Source organism: Sceloporus occidentalis, unplaced genomic scaffold (assembly GCF_023333645.1).
Source record: "Sceloporus occidentalis isolate IW3139 unplaced genomic scaffold, rSceOcc1.0.p SCAF_3, whole genome shotgun sequence".
NCBI lineage: Eukaryota > Metazoa > Chordata > Lepidosauria > Squamata > Phrynosomatidae > Sceloporus > Sceloporus occidentalis.
Window position 1 is genome coordinate 82238484 of NW_028316983.1, and position 22950 is coordinate 82261433.

Genomic DNA, 22950 nt, shown 5'->3' on the forward strand with positions numbered 1-22950 from the left:
TCAAAAGAATATAGGTAAGGGACAACATGAACTAACTATATTTATAGAACTCAGTCTGTGCTGTAAACAATGTAGTGTAAACAATATATGGTACACTCAGCCAACATCCAACAGAATTACTGTCCAACTGGAAACTCAGTGCATACTGTGTGGTTCACTGATCTTGCACAGCATATAAAAACCAGATAAAAGAATAAATGTCTGTGCAGACAGATCATATAATTATTTATAAGGCTTGGTGTAATGCAATTCAGATAGCCATATGATATAATATACTGAAATTTTTTCCAGCTGCCATGAGGCACCAATACTGTCTAAACAATTAAAGGTTTAACTACAGAAACTAGAAGACCAAAGGGGAACACTCCTGTACTACACTTAAAAGTACTCTTCACACTTGTATTTTTAAGACTATCACTCTCAAGCTTTTTATTTGTGCTCCCCACAACTTATTCCATATTCCAGGGCCTCACTTTATAGGAAAATAACAATTTGTTTATGCCCGTAATTGTTATGTTCTGAGAATATGCCTCTTGAGTATACACATTTGTTTTCCTTGCTCCTTAGCAACTATATCCTGTGCCAATACCCACTAGATTACTTGCACATGCCAATTGTACTGGACACTAGAGCTGAGAGGATAACTCTCATCAGGCCTGAATATGATCAATGCTTTACCATTCTTGGCAGATTTTTATGTAGTTGGAGCAATGATTCTTTTCTGCAATACAGGTGTGCATTCATTTCCTCCGCATACCTCTTTCATTTCTACTCCAAACAGACCTCAGCAATTAAAACAAGTAATTGGCCAGTTTATTCTCTTGTGAATAAAGAAAAGAATATGTGAAATGAACTTTTCATTTGCTTTCTAGCACTTTGAAGCAGTCTCCTCACAAATTTGGTCCAAACAAAGGGAACAGGGAAGGGAGAGAAGTACAGGGCAAATGGAATCATTCTCACACAGGTCAGAGCTTACTAGCACTAATTATTTATTTAATTAATTTCCTATCCCACCTTTCTCCTCAGAGGGACCCAAGGCTGCTCACAGATAAAACATTTAAAATTGCAATAAAATGTTAAACAATTAAAACATCTATATCCAATATAAAACCACATAAAATATACAAGTTAAAAACAGACTAAAAATTCACCTGCTCCAAAAAAACCAACTTGCTATGCATTATGTACAGAATGCCTGCCTGCATAAAAATGTTTTTACTTGCTGGCGAAAGGCCAGCAGGGAGAGGGCAGTGTAGCCTCCTGAGGAAGGGCATTCCAGAGGGTGGGAGCAGACACCGAGAAGGCTCTCTCTCGTGTCCTCACTAGGTGAGCCTGTGATCTTGGTGGGACTGAGGGATAGGCTTATCCTGCAGATCTAAGGGCTCTTGCAGGTTTGTATGGGGAGATACAGTCTCTCAAAAAGTCTTCACCCAAGCCATTTAAAAAAAACGAAGTTCACACATCCTTTGCCAACAATGATATTTTTTTTGTGAAGACAAAGAAAAAGGTGTATACGCTGGTGTGGGTTGGAGGTAGTTTGAGTCTATCTGGCTCCCTTGCCCTGTATCAGGTAGAAATAAGTAAGAATTCCTTCATGTCTCTCAGAAGTGCTAATACAACTGCAAAGATGGCAGGATCAAGCCAGATGAATGACGTGAGCTTTGTTTACAATTCTATCAATGCTCCTGGAAGGTATCTTCAGACTGAGCCAGAGGGGAAACATATGCCTCCTGCAACTGTGGTTTAAAAATATCAATTATTAGCGTTCAGGAGTTGGGTTGAATGGTGAGATACAGCACACAGGCAAGTAGCTTCAGGCTTGGGGTGTAATTTAGCCCTGGGGCCCAAAGAAGCTGACTAACTTGCCCACCTTATTTAAAATAACAGAAATAGTGCAAATAGCAAAAAATACTGCTTGAGAATAACATTCAGAACAGCAAGTGAATTTTACTGCTAAAATAACCAGTAACCTCATTAGTAATAAAATTATTACATTAAAAGTAATGACATTAAATATGTAATTTCAAACTTTGCTACATACACTGTACTTATACCTTCACTTTACACAGTTACAATTTTCATGTTGCAGACTAGCACTGTTTGTTCTAGACTAGCACTGCTAATTCCACATAGCACGTAATTAAATTATTTTATAGAAAAATACATCAAATGTATATAACACATAAGAAGGTTAATGATTTGTTTCAAGTTAAAGCTGCTACCAGCATACAAAAATTGAGAAAATAAGCCAGCAACTATTTTAGTAGCATGTTTTAAAAAATACTCTTCTATTAGCAATATGTCAAGTTAATGTTATCATTAATATTAACAGAAAACAGCATTTAATGCTTCAACTTGAAATGCTTTTGCTGACTTACCTAGCCTTGCAAGATAGGTAGATGCAATTAAACATTTGCCAAGAGATTCTTCTCGTTTATATGGGATTGACCAATGGTCTGTTAATACTCTGCTCTCCAGTTCATAAAGATTAGTTGTAGGAAACTCAATGCTTTCTCCGGAGCAGTTCCCATTTTCATCATTCTTCTGCTGAAAGAAAAATTATATATGAAGTCCTCTTTAGCTGTTCTAGTTATTAGCTATTATAAGAGGCAATGCACCATGCCTATACTTTCTAAGTACAAGTCAAAACCAACATTTTTAACTAAAAATAAATTTGGTCTCTCTTCCTACCATTTTCACACCCAAAAGAAAAATATCAGAATACCAAAAACCTCAGGGACAACAGATGTTGAATCTAGTATGGCAAGTGACTTATACATACCGTGACAGGACAAATGAACCATAATCATTATTTACCCATGATTTCCAGAGCAAACTGGTAGGGACCCCAATAACTCATGTTTTGTCCTAATTAAGGTTGGGAGGTTTCAACCATCTATTTTTCTAGCTGACAAAAAAGTTTGACCACCTTGGGTCTCTAAAGGCATTCAATTCAGCTCAAAGCAATGAAACTATGAAGTATTCCACTATGTATAATGCTGAGTGATAAGTGCTTGCCATTGTTCAGCTTAAGATTTAGCCTTTTTAAAAGGTGCCAACAGGATGCAAAGTGGTGCCAAGCATGGTCTCAACAATAAAACACCCATAGACATAGCTACTAGAAAAAGACCAAAACCATGACTCACTGCACATTGGCTAGCCAGTTATTTAACAAGCTATTTTTGATTGCTGTTGAGTACTTGGACAAGATTCAAAATCTGCAAGCTAGCAATCATGGGTTCTGTTTTCCCAGCACCCATCTACTGGCTCGTTTATTGCTTTTATTTCATGGTCTCAAAGTACCAGCTCTGTGTTTTAAAAGTGCACATTTATAAATTTATGTTTCCTGTCTCTGAGAATGAACATTAAGAAGAATAAAACAGGAAACTATTATCTTGCAAAGAAACAATAATAAAATGACAAATTGTATAATTAAAAAAATACAGTCTTCCCATTACACTGGAACACTAAAAATGTCATTATGATTACAGAACTTAATCTGAGTGTCAAGTAGAATGGTATGAGAAATAGATAAGAACAGTATGAATCTTGCAAGGAACAGAATAGCTAAAAGCTCAAATTCTTGCTCTATTGTTTTTTGTATTTTTTTAAATCCTTCAAGGAGTAGACTTCACTACTTCTGAACAGTATTGTTTGTGACTTACTAGAGTAGGGCTTAGTGCACATTTTTTAAATGTGTCTAGTTTATTTTATTTGACTTGCATCTTTCTTCCAATATAGAATCCAAAGTGGCTTACAGTTTAGATTAAAACAAATAGAACTATCACAATATATAACACTTTAAAAAATGCAGTCCTATTCAAAATAATGTAAAAACATTAAAAAACACATTCAAGACACAATAAAGATAAAAGTCCAGCATACCCCCTTTAAAAAAACCCTTCTGTGCAATTTGCTGCTGGGTTATTAGTGCCATTTCTAAATCGCTGGGGATGGGGGAATGGACTTTGGGGCAACCTCACACCGTGGCCCCGATCTGGCCTTTAGAGGGCGCAAAAAGGAGCCAAAGCCATGGCAGTGCAGGTGTATGGCGCCCCTTTGGCGCTGTGTCATCTGAGTGCAGTACTGGAGCCATGCCATGATGCTGCACAGTCTGGAGCAGTGCACAGCATCATGGTGCCCTGGGTGTGGAGTCAGGACATGCGTTGTCAGGATGCTGGGCCCCGATTCTGCCCACAGGCCGGCGTTTTGGGCCGGTCAGTATAGGGCCTTGGTGACATGAGACACTGCTGATGGGCTTGCAAGGCAGGCAATGTCAGTATCCCCTACTGCACTCAAAGATGTAGGAGGAGAGGGTGACAGCAACTGAAGCTACTGTGCTTCTACCACCAGCAGCAGCTAGCTCTGTAACCTGGTTGTTTTCTGAATATTTGGCTCAGGGTCTTCAAAACCTGGCTCTGAATTCCTGGGCTGGTGCTCTTGCCATCTTCTATTGGGGGGGGGGGGCACATCTGTGCCACTGCAGCCTTATCATTCTTTTCTTGCCTAGGTTGTGCGCAGCCATCAAACTGGCAAACAAACAGGAAGGTGAGCAAGTGGTGAAGGCCTATGTTGTGACAGCAAGCAGGCACATCCCCCTGCAGCAGGCTAATCCAGCTCCAAACCAGAAAGAAGAAATGAGGATAGGAAGAAGACTTTACTGAAAACTGAGACCCACTCTTACTCTGTTTGTTATATTTTAGTCTGTAATAAAGTAAGTGTATATGTGACAGATTTACTGGGTAGACTTGGTTTCCTGATAGTCAATCACCGTTTGGGCTGACTGCATGAGAAAGGCTGCAGGAGGAGTAGATATAAAAGGCAGGAGTGAGTAACTATGACTTCGGTTGAGGGGAAGTTTAAGAGAGTTGAAAGGAGTTGAGCTGAGTTGAGAAAGGGATACTGACTGGGAGAGAAAGTGTATTGGAGATTGTAAAGAGGAAACTGAAACACCTGTAATTGTTATATTGATGTAACCATACCATGTTTGAACTATTTTGCCTGAGCTACATTCTTATTAAATTTTATTCAATAAAGACAATGTTTATTTGTTATAACAGAAACCTCTGCCTGAGTGAATTCTAGGTAGAGACAAACATATTAAATTTATAAGAGGAAGACACTTGGGACCCTAGTCCTTATACATTTTGGGAAAGTGTACAAAGGTGGACACTGAGTAGGTGTCATTGACAAGGGGCCTTCTATAAGATGGAGGTAAAAGGTGACCTCAAGACATAGAAAGTAGATTGCGTCACAGTATGTTATTTAAAAAAATACTTTAGAACAGGGTTTCCCAACCTTTTTGACTCGCGGAGCCCTTTTTAGAATCAATTTCTATGGTGGAACCCCTAAGAGGCCTACCTTATGTCTTACAAGTTTAGGAGTAGTGTTACTTTCTATTTCTTATTCTTTAATTCCATTCAATTTTTATTTCTTCAATTTTCCTGGAGCGGCCACAGAGCACCTGGGAAGTGCATATGAAGCCCTAAGGGCTTTTCAGAGCACAAGTGGGGAACCGCTGCTTTGGAAGATTAAGACAGAAAAAAAGAAAACAAAAAACAAGAATGTAGCCCTCAAGGCCCTGATCCACCTGAAGAGAAGACTTTGGCCTAGCTGTAGAATTCTCTAGTCAGTTTTGTATATTGAGTAAACAAGAAAAAGTAACCATGGCTAACAAGGAAAGAAAGAAAGAAAGAAAGAAAGAAAGAAAGAAAGAAAGAGTTAACATTTAAATGAGGAACTGTAGTTTGATGTTGAACTTCATTCTCAGACCTACCCCTCCAGCCTTTGGTTCAAATAAGTACAAATAAAAGCTGGAAGAAAAGATGAAGATCTTCCCAGGCTTTTTCTTATAAAAGACTACTGTTCTTAATCCAAAAGCATTTAAAATGCTTTATCTGGAATTAACTTCTAACACTGACATTTTTTGTTTAGCTCTATTCTCCGCTGACTTTCACTTCCTTATTAAGCAGCTGTCACTGAATAGAACTTCTGACTGGGAAGATGACCAGAAAATGTCTCTACTGAACATTATCTGAAAGAAACTTCCTGCCCAGCTGAGCTGCTGTTTGTTCCATGTATAATGGCCCTCCACTATCACCAACGATAAACATTTCTATCACATCAAGTGTTAATCTTCGTGTGGAGCCTAGTTCAGTGAACAGAAAACTACTTCTCATGAGATTTAGAAATCCTCTGAACTACCAGCTAATGAAACCAGTAGGTTAGCTACTGGTAATGTTTTTCTAGCTATATATTCCTAGTATAACACTTCTTAACAGTGGCAATACTACCTGTTGTATTTTGCAAAATGCTAAGGAAAAGGTTCAGAATCCAGAAACATCTTCCACTTTGAAAAACTGAGCTACTGAGAGTTGGGCAAGTACAATTCAATTTTGGCCAAATATATTACCATCAAAATAACAACAAGAAACAAACACCAAAAGCCAGAAGAAATCCCTGTCAAAATACTGATGAAATTATTCTATACACATAATTCATATGGCTGCCATACTGTGGATACTTCCACAAAATCCTTCACATGCCCCTAACACAACCCTTTCACCAGTAAGTTCCTAAAAACGCCTCCTTAGAAGATCAACAGAACAGGGGTGTAAATACACAAAACACACACCAGAATAAGAGATTAGGAGAGCATCAGAAATATAAAATCACCAGGTAAAACAGTAAACACTAAACACCTTAAATGACATGGGCACAAAAAAAGTTATTTGCTGGACAATGAAAAAGATATTGGCGGTGGACAAATCTTACATTCTGTGTGTCTGCCTCACACCAATACAAGTGTCAAAACTGTTATGGTACTTTCCTGGTGCAAAGGTCACAGTGGCAGCTGGTGGCTCTCAATTCAATGGGTGGTGAAAAAGCTCATGGTTTTACAGCATTCTGACATTTGAAGGAGCTATCCAAAGTGCTGAAACTATTTGTGGGTTACAGAGTTCCACATCTTGGGAAGTTAAAGTTTTGACTCAATCTCATTCACCATCCCATAATGCAGGAGTCAACAGCTTCTGCTGGTTAAACTCCCAGATTGGTACAAACACCCTCCTATTTTTTTCATGGCACAGAACATTATGCAGAGAAAACATTACATATACGTTATGCATTCAATATGTAACAGATTTTTAAAAATCACTTTTGTCTGCATATATTCATTCCACGTTTTCAAACTTAAGGCCCTCAAACTTGACAAACATTTCCAAATTAACCTACCTGGTTTTTTAGTATGAAACAAAACTATGCTAACTGAATACAGTACTAGCAACTGTTGTCAGCTTCCATGAATAACCACACTAAAAGTAAAGCAGCGCTCCTAGGGGACTCCTGTTTGGCTCCTTATCTGTTGGCCCACCCTATAGGGTCCCACAGGACGCTGGCCCCCTGGCTCCCCCATGCCATTTAACATATACAGGGGTAAAAGGTTATCTGGACGTTTGCAGTCATCAGTATGCTGATGAGACTGAGCTCTACTACTCCTTTGCACCTAATCCCAAGAAAGCTAAACCAGAGCCTGGCAGCCATAGTGAACTGGATGAGAACAAACAATTGAAGCTTACCATATATATTTGACTATAAGTCAAGAAATTTTTGCCCCAAAATAGACTCCAGAATCCTGGGTAGACTTATGTACGGGGCAATAGGTCTTTCGACCAAGCCTCTCCACAGCCGGGCTGCCTCCGCAAGGGGCTGCCCAGTTGGAGAGAGCCTGGGAAGGGCGAGCGATTGCCCCCTCAGCCTCTCCCTGGCTAGGCTTCCTCTGCAGGGAAACACCCAGGCAGGGAAAGGTTTCCAAGGGCATTCGTTTGTCCTGGAGTCGCTCCCTCTCTGGGCTACCTCCGTGGGGGGAAATTCCAGGCAGGGAAAGGTTTCCAAGGGCATTCGTTTGTCCTGGAGTCGCTCCCTCTCTGGGCTACCTCCGTGGGGGGAAATTCCAGGCAGGGAAAGGTTTCCAAGGGCATTCGTTTGTCCTGGAGTCGCTCCCTCTCTGGGCTACCTCCGTGGGGGGAAATTCCAGGCAGGGAAAGGTTTCCAAGGGCGAGCTCTCACCCTGAAGTCTCTCCCTCTCTGGGCTGCCTCCGCAGAGAAAGCAAAGGCAAGGAAAGGCTTGCAAGGGTGAACTCTCGCCCTGGAGTCTCTCCCTCTCTAGGCTGCCTCCACGGGGGAAAGCCCAGGCAGGGAAAGGCTTGCAAGAGCGCACGTTTGTCCTGGAGTGTCTCTCTCTCTCTGGGCTGCCTCCGCAGAGAAAGCCCAGGCAGGGAAAGAATTGAAAGGGTGCGCATTCACCCTGGAGTCTCTCCCTTTCTGGGCTGACTCCACAGAGAAAGCCCAGGCAAGGAAAGGCTTGCAAGGGTGAGCTCTCATCCTAGAGTCTCTTTCTCTCTGGGCTGCCTCCGCGGGGGGAAGCCTAGCTGGGGACAGGCTTCCAAGGGCGAGTGATTGCCAGCAGCCTCTCCCCAGCTGGGCTGCCCCCTTAAGTCCGACCCTTGACATATCCACGAGTAATATAAATACCCACATTTTTGGCCGCAAAAGTTGACCTCGACTTATACATGAGGTCGATTTATAGACGAGTATATACGGTAATCCAGATAAGACAGATGTGCTCCTCGTCGGTTAAAAAGCATATCAGGGAATAGGGATTCAGTCTGTGTTTGATGAGGTTTCACTCCCCCAAAGATCAAGGTTCACAGCTTAAGTGTACACCTAGATTCAGCCCTAACCCTGGATGTTCAGGTTTTTGTGGTGGCCAGGAGTGCAGCTGCACTTATTTCTTGGAACATGTGACTTGGACACAATGACACATCCCAAATGGATTATTACCATGCAGTCTATATGGGTCTGCCTTTGAAGAGTGAGGTCTTAGTACGGAGCAGGAATATCAGTAAGCGAAGGTAACTAGTACCACCGCACTGTCGTGGACAGATCATTTCCTGGTCAAGGCTGAACTAAGAGCCACAGTCCGCCCCGTTGGGGCTGGAGGACCCATTAGAATGGTCTGCCCTTGAAGGTTAATGGAACCAACTGGATTCCAGAAAGTCTTAGAGGGAGGGCTGTCGCCCTTCAACCCCAAGTCATCTTGGATGAAATCAATTATCTAGACCCATTTCAAACCGGCTTCAGGACAGGATATGGGGTGGAGACTGCCATGGTTGCTCTGGCTGATGATCTTTACCTAGGCATTGAAGAGGAAGCGTGACACTGTTGGTGCTTCTAGACCTCTCAGCAGCCTTCGAAACAATAGATCAGTGGTGGCGAATCTATGGCACGTGTGCCAAAGGTGGCACTCAAAGCCCTCTTTGTGGGCACATGTGCCATCACCCCAGCAGTTTGTCAGAGTTGATTACAAGAAAGCCAGAGGGCTGTGGCACTTTGTGATAAATAAGTGGGTTTGGGGTTGCATTTTGGGCACTCAGTCTCTAAAAGGTTTGCCATCACTGCAATAGATCGTGACATCCACTTGGAATGCCTGGGAGAGTTAGGAATTAGTGGCACTGCAGTCCAGTGGTTCCGGCCTTCCTCTCGGGTAGATTCCAGAGGGTGATGCTTGGTGACAGTTGCTCCTCGAAAACAGAGCTTAAATGTGGCATCCCTCACGGCGCCATTCTGTCCCTGATGCTATTCAACATTTATATGAAACCGCTAGGAGAAATCATTCACAGACATGGGGCAGGATGTTATCAGTACACTGATGACACCCAAATATACTTCTCCATATCCTGATCAGCTCTACATGGGGCTATCTTTGTACCTAGTCCGGAAACTTCAACTCGTGCAAAATATGGCATCCAGGCTGGTCGCCGGTAAAACTAGGAATGACAGAATAACACCTGTTTGAAAATCTCTTCACTGGCTGCCTATTAGTTTCCAGGCACAGTACAAGGTGTTGGTTATAACCGTTAAAGCCCTACATGGCTTGGGTCCAACCTATTTGAGGGATCGCCTGCTCCTATATAATCTGCCCCACACCCTCAGGTCCTCTGGTAGGAATTAATTGCAGCCTTTAAAAACCAGACTAACTGCTACCTCCCAGAGGGCCTTTTCTGCAATTGCTCCCAGACTATGGAACGGCCTGCTGGACGAGATCTGTCAAATTGCCAGCTTAGACAGCTTTAAAAAAGCTGTCAAGACGGATCTCTTCTGGCAGGCCTTTCCTAAATAAAAGTGTCCGGCCATAGAATTATTGCCCCTCACATCATGTATTAGCCCACTGCTCTGTCCTTGCTAAATAAAAGTTTTATTTATTATTATTATTTTAAAGAGTTGCAGCCAGATTGCTAATAGGTACTACTTATAAACAGCACAAAACTCTCTCGTTGCCGCAGCTATACTGCTGGGTTCTTTTCTGGGCACAATTCAAAGTGCTGGTTTTGATATACAAAGTCCTATACAGCTCAGGCCCAGGCTACCAGAAGAACCACGTTCTTTCCATATGAGACTGCCCAAGCTTCAAGATATGCAGGGGAGGCCCTTCTCTCTATTTCACAGCCTTCACAGGCATAGCTGTTGGAAATGTAGGAGAAGACCTCCTCTGTGATTGTTCCCATGCTTGGAACTTCCTCCTTAGGGATGTTAGGAAGGCTCCTTCTTTGTTTTTCTTTCGGCAGCAGGTTAAGACCTTTCTTTTCCAGCAAGCCTTTGAAAACTGATCTTAACCACAAAAGAAAAGAAAAAAGAAAGTGGGAGGGGGGCTTTTATGGTGCTGTACTGTTTTAAAATCTGTTTAAAAGTAAGATTTTAACTGGTTTGAAATATTTTGTGCTTTTAAATATTGTTTTATTTTGTATATTTTTAAAACTACAGTAAGCCCTCCTTATCCATGGATCTTTAATCCACGGATTCAAGCATCCACGGCTTGAAAATATATTTTAAAAATATAAATTACAAATAGCAAACCTTGATTTTCCATTTTATATAAGGAACACCATTTTGCTATGCCACTGTATATAATGGGACTCGAACATCCACTGATTTTGTTATCCACGGAGGGTCCGGGAACCAAACCCCAGCAGATACCAAGGACCAATGTTTTATTGCATTATCTGCCTTCTGTAAGCTGCCATGAGTCTCAGCCTAGAAGAAAGGTTGAATCTAAATAAAGCGATTGATGGAAGGAAATGGTGCCTTCCAGGGACTTTGGACTAGTTTCCGTAAACCTCAACCTTTATTCAGGTTGGTAAAAACTAAGGGGAACTGCACTGCAAAATGTCTGGATGACCTCAAGTTGGGATTTATTTGAGACCACTATGAAATCACACTTAAGAATAAAATTTCATCTATTTTTTCTGACACTATACATTAAAACATTAAATTAATCAGAAAATTCAAATTATGAGCAATTTGCATTGTGAAGCAAGCAGTTACCAAGTCAAACATAGCTCCTTGAATGCTGTGAAATGTTGCCTGGGGTGACAAATATAAAAACTGGAGGCTTATCTGTAAAAGGTCAGTCAGAAATAGAGTTAGAGCCAGTTAGGCCTGTTACAGACAGCCAAAATAAAGCTGCTTCGAGTCACAGTGGAGGTATGGTGTTTCAATGATGCGTGCGTCCTAAGAGTCCAGAAGTCTCACCAAAGCCACTCTCCAACCTGGAGCGTGGCTTTGGTGTGGCTTCTGGATTCTTAGGACGCATGCATCATTGAAACACCATACCTCCACTGTGACTCGAAGCAGCTTTATTTTGGCTGTCTGTAACAGGCCTTAGAAAGCGTGGAATTTGTAAAATCTGAATAGGGTTTTGGGTGCTGAAATTGATGAAGGGGTAATGGTCGCCTTAAGCCCAATGGTGTGGGGCCAACTTGCGTAGGGGTCCAGTCACAGTATTAATATTTCAATTCAAGAGTAAATGGATCAAACTCTCTAGTTCAGAAAGAGGTCTGAGGAGTAGTTTCATGGTTATCTCAAAACAGCAGACAATAGGAGCTCCCAAACCCTTTCCCAGGTCAAATTTAAATCTTAGCCTGAGAGGTATTTGGCAGAATACTCTCCACTGAGAGACTAATTCCACCAAAGACATTGTGTGTGTGTGGGGACGGGGGGAGGATGAAAGCCAACATTAACAGGGCCTTTCTTGCTCCAAGTTCACGTGTCCCATTCATCCCAATTTTTTAAGGAAGAAGCCCCCAGCTCTACTATTTTTGTAGACAATGTGAGCCACACGGAAGAGGGAGGAAAAGAGTTTTGCTCATCACTAGCTAAAACACCCAGTTTCTTTATTTTCAAAGAAGGGTAATAATCTCCTGTGTGATAAGGGTATTTTGAAGATATAGAAGTTTTTTTTAAAAAAAAACCCTCAGCATTCTAAAAGCACTATATCTTAAATTATTAATAGCTCTACAAGGATTAAGCATTAATAAAGTGATTTAGAATGCGTTGTGAATGATGCAATGCTCTTAAATAAAAAGCTTGCATGAACAGAGCAATTTCACATACATGAATACACAAAGGATACAGCACAAGATTAGGGTGGGGGATACAGTACTATAAAGTCTTCAGCTTTCTAGGCTGTAAACACTGGAAGGGTTAAAAGCAAAATATTTAGGTCAAAACAGGCAATCTGTAGAGTGTGGCATATATAAGCACTTGTACTAGAATCTGTGCTGGATCAACAACTGCCTATGTTTCTTTTGTTTTGTTGTTATGTGCCTTCAAGTCATTTACAACTTACGGCGACTCTAAGGGGTTTTCTTGGTAAGATTTGTACAGAGGAGGTTTGTCATTGCCTTCCCAGAGGCTGGGAGCATGTGACTTGCCCAAGGTCATCCAGTGGGTTACATGGCTGAGCTGGGGATCAAACCCTGGACTTCAGAGTTGTAGTCTAACACTCAAACCACTACATCACACTGGCTATGTTTCTTACAACAGGAAAAATAGGACTGACCTTAATTTAGGGTATGCTTTTGTATCATTGTTCACTTATGTACACACATATATTCCTACATGCCTGTCCAATGAAAAAAAGCAAACATTTCCAGAGATGTGCCATACCCACAACAAATCAAGTGCTGTACTTCAACGTAAGGGGGAAATTGGCTCACCAACAAATATTAACAATATTAACACCTTAGAAAATCTTATTAATATAACAGTCCACATACATGATACTTATAGAAATACTTCACTAGCATAAGAGATACAGAGGCAGGGAATTAGAATTCACCAAAGTAAAAGAACATTGCTAGGGACATTATGAGGCAGGGTTTAGGAAGCTATATCCAACAAGGGTTTCTGAGGGCAAAGGGTGGGCTGCACAAGGGGTAGGATAGATAGAACTGTTTTTAGTAACAGTGCTTGTATTTATGTTGTTTCCGAGTAAGGTGAACATGAAAAAACCTCACTTCCCTGTTGATCACAGATACTTTTCAACTCACTGTAGACACAAAATTGTCTCCTTGTCAAAAGGCTTTTGATTAGCTCAACAGGATAATCGCACATCCTGATCTGATATATCCAAGGAGAGGTTAATGTGATTAGATTCTTGGTCACAGAAGCATAAGTGATGACAAAGAGGCCAAACAGAAAGCCCAGAAAGAAGACAACAAAGATTAGCCATCTAAAAGCATGTGGATTTGTTAAATTGCACTTAAGACCCTGAAAAATCCATCACAATACTCTCTCTCCAAGTTGTCCACCAAAAATAAGCAACCAAGCTTAGAGTCAACAACTCTTAAGTGGCACAGCTTTTCCCTGCAACACAGCAGGGATGTAATTATTCCCTAATTTTATTTTATAAGGAAGCAATGAATAGGTTTAACAATTTTCATTCTGAAAATTTCAGCTACAGCTTTCAAAGACTATTCAGTTTGGGATTTATTTTACACAGAACATGCAATTTTTGTACAGAAAACATTTTTCTATGAAGAAAACTAGATTTTTTTTAACTTAGAAAATAATATTTCTGCAAAGAAATAGATGTATCTGGCACAGAAAATGCTGTTTTATGTGAATTTTGTGCAAAGTACATCCTGAAGTAGTATTCTTCTCATTGCGGTTTCCTGACACTTGAGAAAGACATTTTCAATCATTTGTCAAATATTCTTTCCATCTCTACAACAGTCAGAGCTCCCTAAGATTTTGAGAGGCCCACAACAAATTCAGCAACCAAAAGAGTATGATCATGTACGCTGCATAAATCCTAGTTGGTCTCCAAAGTTGGTGTCACACAGATGGGACAGGAGGAAGTCCTTACACTGTGAGAGAGGTGGAGATCAGGGAAAGCCCTCAGTCTTTATAACTGCTGTGAGCACCATGGAAGTCTTCACATATGTAGGTTAAAGGGTACAAATTCTCTATATGGTGGGCACAGTAGTGCAATTGCCTAAGAGTTGCCTCACAATTGATGGTAATGGTGGGATTACCTGAGTGGAAAATCTCGCAAGTGGATAAAGTAAGGTAATGGGTAGAACCCTCACATAAAGGCTCAAAGCTAGACACAGAAAGACAGGATAAAACCAAGGGATTTAGAGCCTAAGTTCAGGAAAGGAAAAGAAAGGAAAGGAAAGGGGGCTTCAGAGGCTCCTGGCTACTTGACTGCTGTTGCTATTGTGTGCCTTCAAGTCATTTCCAATTTATGGCGACCCTAATGCAGACCCATCACAGGATTTTCTTGGTAAGATTTGTTCAGAGGAGTTTCCCTTTTGCTGTCCTCAGAAACTAAGAGTGTGACTTGTTCAAGGTCATCCAGTGAAAATTAAAAGTTAGATGACTGAATATTTCAAAAACCATGCTTCTGAGACACAATTATCTGGAACAAAAGAGCTATCACGAGGTATGCTCAGATGGTACATTAATTTACTAGTCTATCTTAGGAAATAGACACTTCAGAATTAGCCCTTACTTCTTGCCAAGGCTCTATACTGGCCAATTTAAAACATACTGCCTGACAGGGGTAGCAAACAGATAGTTAGAAAGAAACCTATATGTATCCTGAGCATCACATACAATGGCAGACCAACTCCTTTGATTAGGTTACAGCAGAGCACACATGTCAAGCAATAGTATCAATATCCTCTTGCTTTTAACAGCCATTAATCCCTTGTCCATTCATCCTTTCTCAGAGCAATAATGCAAAAAAACTGACAAGAGTTTTAAAAACCCCACAGAGCCAATGTTTAGTTTAATTTAATTTACACCCTTTGCTCACAAGAAGGAACTCACAATGGCTGAACTTCTCATTGCATAATCTTCCCTTGCATAACCGCTAGACAGAAGTAGTAACAAGAAAGTGTAAAGACTGCCTGTTCTCTTAGAGGAAAACATTCAGGCATCTATATATTCCACATAATTTTGGAAGAGCAAATAGCATCTTCAAGATGCTAGGTTATGACTGGAAAGTGTCACAAGGAGGGAAAGAAATTCTCTTTTCCTACACCTCCATATCCAGTACTAGGGCATTCATGACTGCTTGTCCCCTCCCCCCTTGATACTTGCTGATTCAGTTCCAGATTTCCCATGTAGCTTGACCCTTGCACCACACACTGAAAAGTGGGCAAGGATGTTATATCACTTATATGATACCAATAATTGGTTGCTGAAGAGGAGTCAAATGAAAGCAAAGCAAAGCAAAGCCACTACTATGCAAGACTTGGTGAAGGACAGAAAGTAAAAAATTATGTCTATGGTGGCAGTTAGTAGGGATATGGATTTGTTATGCAAGCTTTTTGTTGATTCTTATGATAATTAAAGTTAATAGTATAATAAAACACGACACTATCACGTTTAGAGTATTTCCAGATAGTACTAATTTGATTTTTAGCATTTCTACTTAAGAGATCAGGGAACAAACCTGCATAATAATTGGGAGAGCCACTCTGCTAGAGTACCTACATATAGGGACTGTCAAGGAGACCAAAAAAAAGTGTGGAGCACTGTGCCAGCTTTTGTTGCTATAGTGGATAGTAACAGCTTTGGCCAATGTACAGTGAAGTATCACCCAAAGAAGCCCCCATTGTTTATCTTGCAGCTCAGTGCAGCAGGGAGCAAGATGGGTTTGGCTGACAGTCTGCAGAGACATGCATAATGTTTCCACCAAGGAAGCCCCTACCGTCCTTTCCTATCCCAGCACATATTAAATTTAGGGGAAATTGTTGTCTAGTTATTACTGTATATTAGTTGTTGTAATACTGCCAAGTAGAAGAAATTTTTGATGCAAAAAACAAAAACAAAAAACCCCAAACATCTTCATTTATATACCGCTTCATACCAAACTAGCAGTGTCTAATTGGTTTACAACTGTAAGCTAATTGCTCGCAAAAACCTGGGTACTCATTTTAGTGACCTTGGAAGGATGCAAGCCTGAGTCAAACTTGAACCCTGGCCAGTGCGGAACTCACAACCTTATGGTTTTGAGTGAATGGCTGCAGTACAGGAATTTAACCACTCCGCCACCAGGCAAAGTATTTGATGAGGTTTGGAAAGAGTATGTGGGGATATGTGACATCCTTCTTTGCCCATGTGTACACACAGTATAATATATAGGTCATTCATAGATTATCTATGTAAAGTCTGCACACAGTTCCTATGTTTCCTATACTCTTGTCACAAAACACAAGAATGTGGTGCTAAATATCCCTTATTTAATTAGAAAATAAAACAAGTGAAGGCTAGTGCAGTATAATAGTTGGAAGTCAACATTTATTTAGACTAAACAGAAACATCAATCCATGTCATATCTACTTAAAATAGTAATTACATTTTGTTAGTTTTAGTAGATGCATCAGTTCTCCATTTATGTTAACTAAGGGCCCAAACAGACAGGCCAAAATAAAGCTGCTTTGGGTCACTTTGGAGGTATGCAGTTTAAATGACACATGTGTCATAAGAGGCTGGAAGCCACACCAAAACCATGCTCCAGTCCTAAGGACTAGAGCACAGCTTTGGCGCAGCTTCCGGATTTTTAGTACGCCTGCATCATTGAAACAGCATACCTCCTAAGTGACCCAAAGCAGCTTTATTTTGGCCTGTCTGCATGGAGCCTAAGAAAAGAATGCATATGGATGAAATTGCAACTAAAAGGACATCACAGTCTCTTGGTGGAGATACATGTTCTATGGGGGTTTGTTTTCTCATTTCCCTAGTTACAGAATGTGGAAACAAGCAATAATACATCCATTCTAAAAGATTACAGAAACAAAGAAAGTTAATCTAGGACAGTGGCAGACAGTCTACACTCACGTATGCCATGAAATAACCCAGTGTAATTCACAATACAAGAGGAATGATACTTGCATGGAAAACAATGCATCTGTATGTTCTGCATAGACCAGGTTGAATTTTATTCTAGCCACAAAAAGCTTTTAGTATTCATATTATTACAGTATAATTAGTACTGTAATTATTAACTAACTGGACCTTTTACCAGTTATCGCAAAGACTGACAAGCAGCCTTTAGTTATTTGTTTTAAATATAGCATATTTTAAAATGTTTTAATAACTTTGGATATATTAAATATTCAAATATTTAATTGACAGCATGACTAATATCTTCAAAAGTCTTAAAATAAAGACACAAAATTAGCGATTTTCACAATACCAGTCATTCTAAAAGAAAAAGACTTTTTCCATCTAGGCAGCATCAGTAAATTTGTTGTTACTGCATGCCTTCAAGTCAGCTCTGACTTATGGCAACCCTATCATATTCTTGGCATGATTTATTGAGAAGAGGTTTGTCATTGCCTTCCTCTTAGGCTGCGACTTGCGCAAGGTTACTTAAAGGGATTTCAGGGCTGAGCAGGGGATACAAATCCTGGTCTCTCAGAGCCCTAGTCCACCACTCAAGCCATTGGCCACGCAAGCCACTGGTTCTCACAGCACAGAATTTTGAAATATCTAAAGGCGAGGGTGGGAGCTTAACCAACTTTACAGTACAATCCTCTAGTTTCTCAATCAGTGCCTCGAGGCCCACAAGATAGAATGGGGATTCTTTTTCAAGAATGAAACCAAAGCACTCTCTGTGCCCCCAGCTAATCCCTCACCTCACCAATGTAAATGGTCTGATGGGCGGGGGGAGAAGGGAAGGATCTGGACATGATGCTCATGAAGCAGTCAAAACTCTTGATCTACAAAATCCTCCCTATCCCTTACTCCAACTACCTGATGACTAAATATTTAAACCAGCCCCTGTACTAGTGTGATTTTAAGCCTTCCCACAGTTGCAGTGGAATGGATACTGCATTTTAAAATAAAGAGGGAAAGAAGAAAAGAAAGCGGGGGAGAAGGAAGAGCAGCAAATGCTGCTTCTCTTATGTTGGGAATAATTGGGCACAATATACAGTACATTGGACAATATGACCCACAGCACTACCTTGCTAAGGCCTAAATGGTCTTAGGACCCTATTGCAAAACCCCTGTCTTACCATTCCTGAATTCAGTCCTAATTTGGGAGGCAGCCCGGGTCTGTCCCAGATGCAGACCGGGTCCTGTTTTAGCAGCCATTTTTAGAATTCGGATGACTTCTAAAAATGGCTGCCAAAGTGGCTTACAGGATCCGGGCTGCATCCAGGACGGACCCAGGCGACGATTTCTTTGCAATAAAACCTGGCTGCCTCCCGAATTAGTACTGATTCAGGAAAGGTAAGACAGGATTTTAACCCCATGTGATAGGGTCCCCAGATAGGAGTATTTGCAGAATCTGCTCTCCTGGATGACTTTGTAGAGTCTCCTCTCCAAATTGCTTTACCATTGTAGAACTAAAGCAGGTCAGTAACAAGCAGACCTTTTCAGACGTGGTGCTTAGAAAAAGTCTTCCAAAAGGTGCATCTGGATCAATTACTAGTCTCTATTATTAGAGAGTCATCAACAGTTTTGAGTGCTGGACGATGATTCTGGAGACCAGTTCAAATCCCCACTTGGACACAGAAACCCACTGAGGAGCTTTAGGCAAGTAATACTCCCCTCAGCCTTAGAGGACAGAAATGGCCTCCTCTGAACAAATCTTGCCAAAAAACTGTGATAAGTTTCCCTTAGGGTTACCATAAGTTAGAAATGATTTAAATTCACACAACAAATTACTTGTCTGCAAACAATAACAATTCTGTCTGAGTAGGCGTTAAAATAATGAGGCTACTTTCAGGATATTAAAACAAGTAAGAATGTTGAGTTTTAATTTTCTGTTCTTAAGACTGTACTTCTACTGATTCATCATATTCTTCTAAGCCGCCCAGATTACTTTTTAAAAATAACAAAACAAATAACACTTTGGTTAAATCTGGCTAAAAATTTTAAAAGCTGCTTCCTATGTGGGACAGAACACACTAGTCAAAATGCTACTGGACTTTTTTTAATATATAAAAAGGAAATAAAATATATTCATCCCTCCACGTTCACTGGGGTTAGGGGCACAGGACCCCTGTGTATGTGGAAAAACCACAAATAACAAAAACACAATGTTTTTATCTGAGATAACACCTCTCTAGGAATCTCTAGGTCCTCCAGTGCAGCTCTGTGCTCAACATCTGCCAGATGCTGGTCATAGAATCGCATGGGAGGAGCTACAAATGCCTAGTGGAGTGATCTCTCTAGGAATCTTTAGGTCACCCAGTGTGACTTCTGGTTAAGTTGACCATATAGTTGAGCTGGGGGACCTAGATATTCCTAGAGAGAACATATTAATAAAATGCGTGAATAATCAAATGTGTGAAAATCAAAACAGGAAATGTGGAGGGATGAGTGTATAGCAACAATAAATAACAAGGGTAAGAGTTTGAGATGCACCTAAGCTTTAGAAGAAGTGACATGGCTGAGAAAACTGAGCAATCTTTCTGGGTACATTTTAATAATCAAAGACCTTCTAATACAGAAGTCTTTCATTTGAACTATTCACTTCTGTCATTCTTTGGAGGGTAGAATAAGAAAGCTCTCAAAATGTAGGAAAATCAGGGCGTAGTGTCAACACAAAAAGTAAAAGTACAGTCAGCCTTCCTTATACACAGATTTTTTTATCCATGGACTCAAGCATCCACGGCTTGAAAATATTTTAAAAAGTATGAATTTCTGATAGCAAACCTTGATTTCCCATTTTATATAAGGGACAACATTTTGCTCTGCCATTGTATTTAATGGGTTTCAAGCATCCACGGATTTTGTTATCCACTGGGGATCCTGGAACCAAACCCCAGGGGATAAAAAGGGCCCCCACCCAGCCCTCCCCCATGGATATCAAAATGCATGGATGCTCAAGTCCCATTAAATGCAATGATATAGTAAAATTGTGTCCCTTACATAAAATAACAAAATCTAAGCTTGTCTTTTGGAATATCTACACACACGCACGCGCGCATGCACACACACACACTAAAGACTTAGGAAGAAGCAACCTGGTGTGCAACTTTACACCACTACAGCCCAGCTAAGAAACAGGTATGAAGTAGCTCTTTTCCAGCTTGAGGCTATATTCTTCTGCTGTCAAGCCAGGACAAACATAGGAGATTAACAACCCAGCTCTGTTTGATGTTCCAAATAATCACTGGACAGGTGTTACCAAAGGCACTCAATAAAACCTGCCTGCTTCTTTGGGAAGACATGTCCACATGAGCTGAGAAATGTGCCCCAATCTCAAATGAGTGTAGGGAAAAAAAATTACATTCATGAAAACCAAGAGGTCATATAGGTGGGTTACAGACTGCCATTTAGGACGCGCTCTGCGCGTCCTAGGATTAGGAAGGCGTGCGCTAGGGTTAGGAAGAGTTGCCCCTCCCTAACTGGCCCTGTTCCCACATGCGCGGAGCGCGTCCTAAATGGCAGTGCCCATCCACATGGGCGCCGCCATTTTTACGTCGTGGACGCTGTGCGTCCAGACGTGGTGCGGCAGAAGTGATGCCGCGAGTGAGCGCCTCGTGCCGCCACTTCCGGAGGCCAAAAAGGAGCGCCATTTTGGCACTCCTTTTCCGCTGCAGCCAGAAGCCTCACAGTCTGGCCGCTGGGGCTTCCCGCTGCAGCTAATGGTGGCGGCAGGAGAATGGCCACTTGAGGGCGGTCTGTAACGTGCTGTTGATTCTTTTAATATGTATGTGAGAGCTGGACAGTGAAGAAAGTGGATAGGAAGAAAATAAACTCATTTGATACGTGGAGATGGCGAAGAGGACTGTGGACAACTGAAAAGACAACAAATGGGTCCTTGAACAGATCAAGCCTGAAATCTCCTTGAAAGCCAAGATGATCAAATTGAGGCTGCTGTACTTTGGCCGCATCATGAGAAGGCATGACTCATCGGAATAAACAATAATGCTAGGAAAGGTGGAGGATAGCAGAAAGAGAGGAAGGCCTAATGCTAGATGGATGGACTGTTAAGGAGATCATGGGTATGAATCTAAAAGCCTTAGGCAGACCAGTGGAGGACAGGGAGCCTTGGCAGATGTCTCATCCCCAGGGCCCCCATGAGTCTGGGACAACTTGAGGGTAGTTAACAAAAGCAACAAGCATGTTTTTCACTGATGTTGTGTATTGTCTGGTTGGTTGTTCCCTGCCTTGATCCATGGGGAGAGGGGGAAATAAATAACAACAACAATTATGAACGGAGGAAGAATTTTCTGATGCCATTTCCTCCTTCATCTTTCGGATGACAATAATAATAATAATAATAATAATAATAGTTATAAATGGAGCAAGACTTTTACGATGCTCCAATAATAATAATAATAATAAAATTGTTATATAATAATAATAATAATATAATTTATTTATATTCCGCCTTTTCCTGAGGGAATAAGGCAGATTACAGAACGAATATAAGCGATACGCTATAATAAAGCATAAAAAATCACAATTATAAACCGTCCCATACCCCAACCATAAAAATAACAGGTAAAAAGCAATAAAATATTGCTTTTTATATTATAATTATAACCTATGGATTATAATTTCTTTTAAAAAAAGCAATATTTTTTTTAAAAAAAGAGTATAAATTAAAATGATTTAAAATACAATTTTCCTAAAAACTGGGGTAGGTTTGTAGCACTGGAAGAGCTACAAAGGTTTTATTGGGGGGGAGGGAGCTAATTTGGAAAGGCCTGCCAGAAGAGATCCATTTTAAGAGCCTTTTTAAAGGCTTATAGAGTGGTAACGTGACGGATCTCGTCCGGCAGTCTAATAATAATAATAATAAATTATTATTACTATTATTATTACTATTATTATCCAAATAACGACCTTCCTCGGAGGCCCATTCCGAAACGATGCCTTATGCCCCATCTTCCAGCTCTGCATGGACTAGGGGAGGGAGGGAGGGGAGGCCAGCCAGCCCAGGCCCCAGAGACACGTCGGAATGCCTCCGCCGAGTACCTCGTTCTCCACCACTTCATGGTAAGCAGGGGGCGGGTCGAAGCCTCCGGTGCTGCTGCCGCCGCCGCCGCCTCCGCCGGAGCCGTCCCCGTCCCCTCCGCCTCGAGGGCCTCCTCCTCCTCCTCCTCCTCCGGGCCCGCTACTGCCTCCCCCTCCCCCTCCTCCTGGGAGAGTGCTGTTGGTGGTGCTGGGGACGGTGGTGGTGGTGGAGGAGGTGGTGGTGCCTCCTCCGCTGTCCATGGGTTCATAGTGGAGCCCGGGCCGCTCGTTGGTGAGCAGCGCCACGGCCTCGTTGATGTCGTTCTTGGCCAGGCGGAGGGCCCTGCGGATGGCGGCCGCGTCCGAGAAGCCCATGCACAGCAGCGTCGTCATGTGCTGCTGCTCCTCCTCGCTCTCCATGGCGGCTCCCTGCCTCTGGCTCTGGCTCTGGCTCCCGCTCGGCTTCAGGCGCCGCCACCGCCGCCGCCCGCTCTGCGCGCCGCCATCTTGGCTGCTCTCCTCCTCGCCTCAGGGCCGGACCAGAGGGAGAGTCCCGCCTGCACCCACCCACCCGGAAGTGGTCCTCTGAAGCCGGGATGGAAGGGCCGCCGGGCCGGGTCACGTGACGGGGGCGCCGCGCGAACATGATGGAACGCTCGGAGGTGGGGAGAGAGCGAA

The 22950-nt window shown here is 41.7% G+C and overlaps 1 protein-coding gene across 3 annotated transcripts in view; it reads right to left on the bottom strand.

Moving 5' to 3' along the window:
• The window catches only part of USP24 (ubiquitin specific peptidase 24), a 117720-nt gene extending 95000 nt beyond the window's left edge, over positions 1 to 22720 (bottom strand). For 2 of the 3 annotated variants that reach the window (XM_089515233.1, XM_089515231.1), the window contains exons 1-2: positions 22294 to 22720; positions 2379 to 2547 (exon numbers count right to left, since the gene is read on the bottom strand). In XM_089515233.1, the coding sequence (XP_089371359.1) occupies positions 2379 to 2547; positions 22294 to 22692 (568 nt within the window). In that variant the 5' untranslated portion in view covers positions 22693 to 22720. The remainder of the gene's footprint in view (positions 1 to 2378; positions 2548 to 22293) is intronic. The other variant, XM_089515232.1, reaches the window with a different exon arrangement.
• Positions 22721 to 22950: the final 230 nt, after the last annotated feature.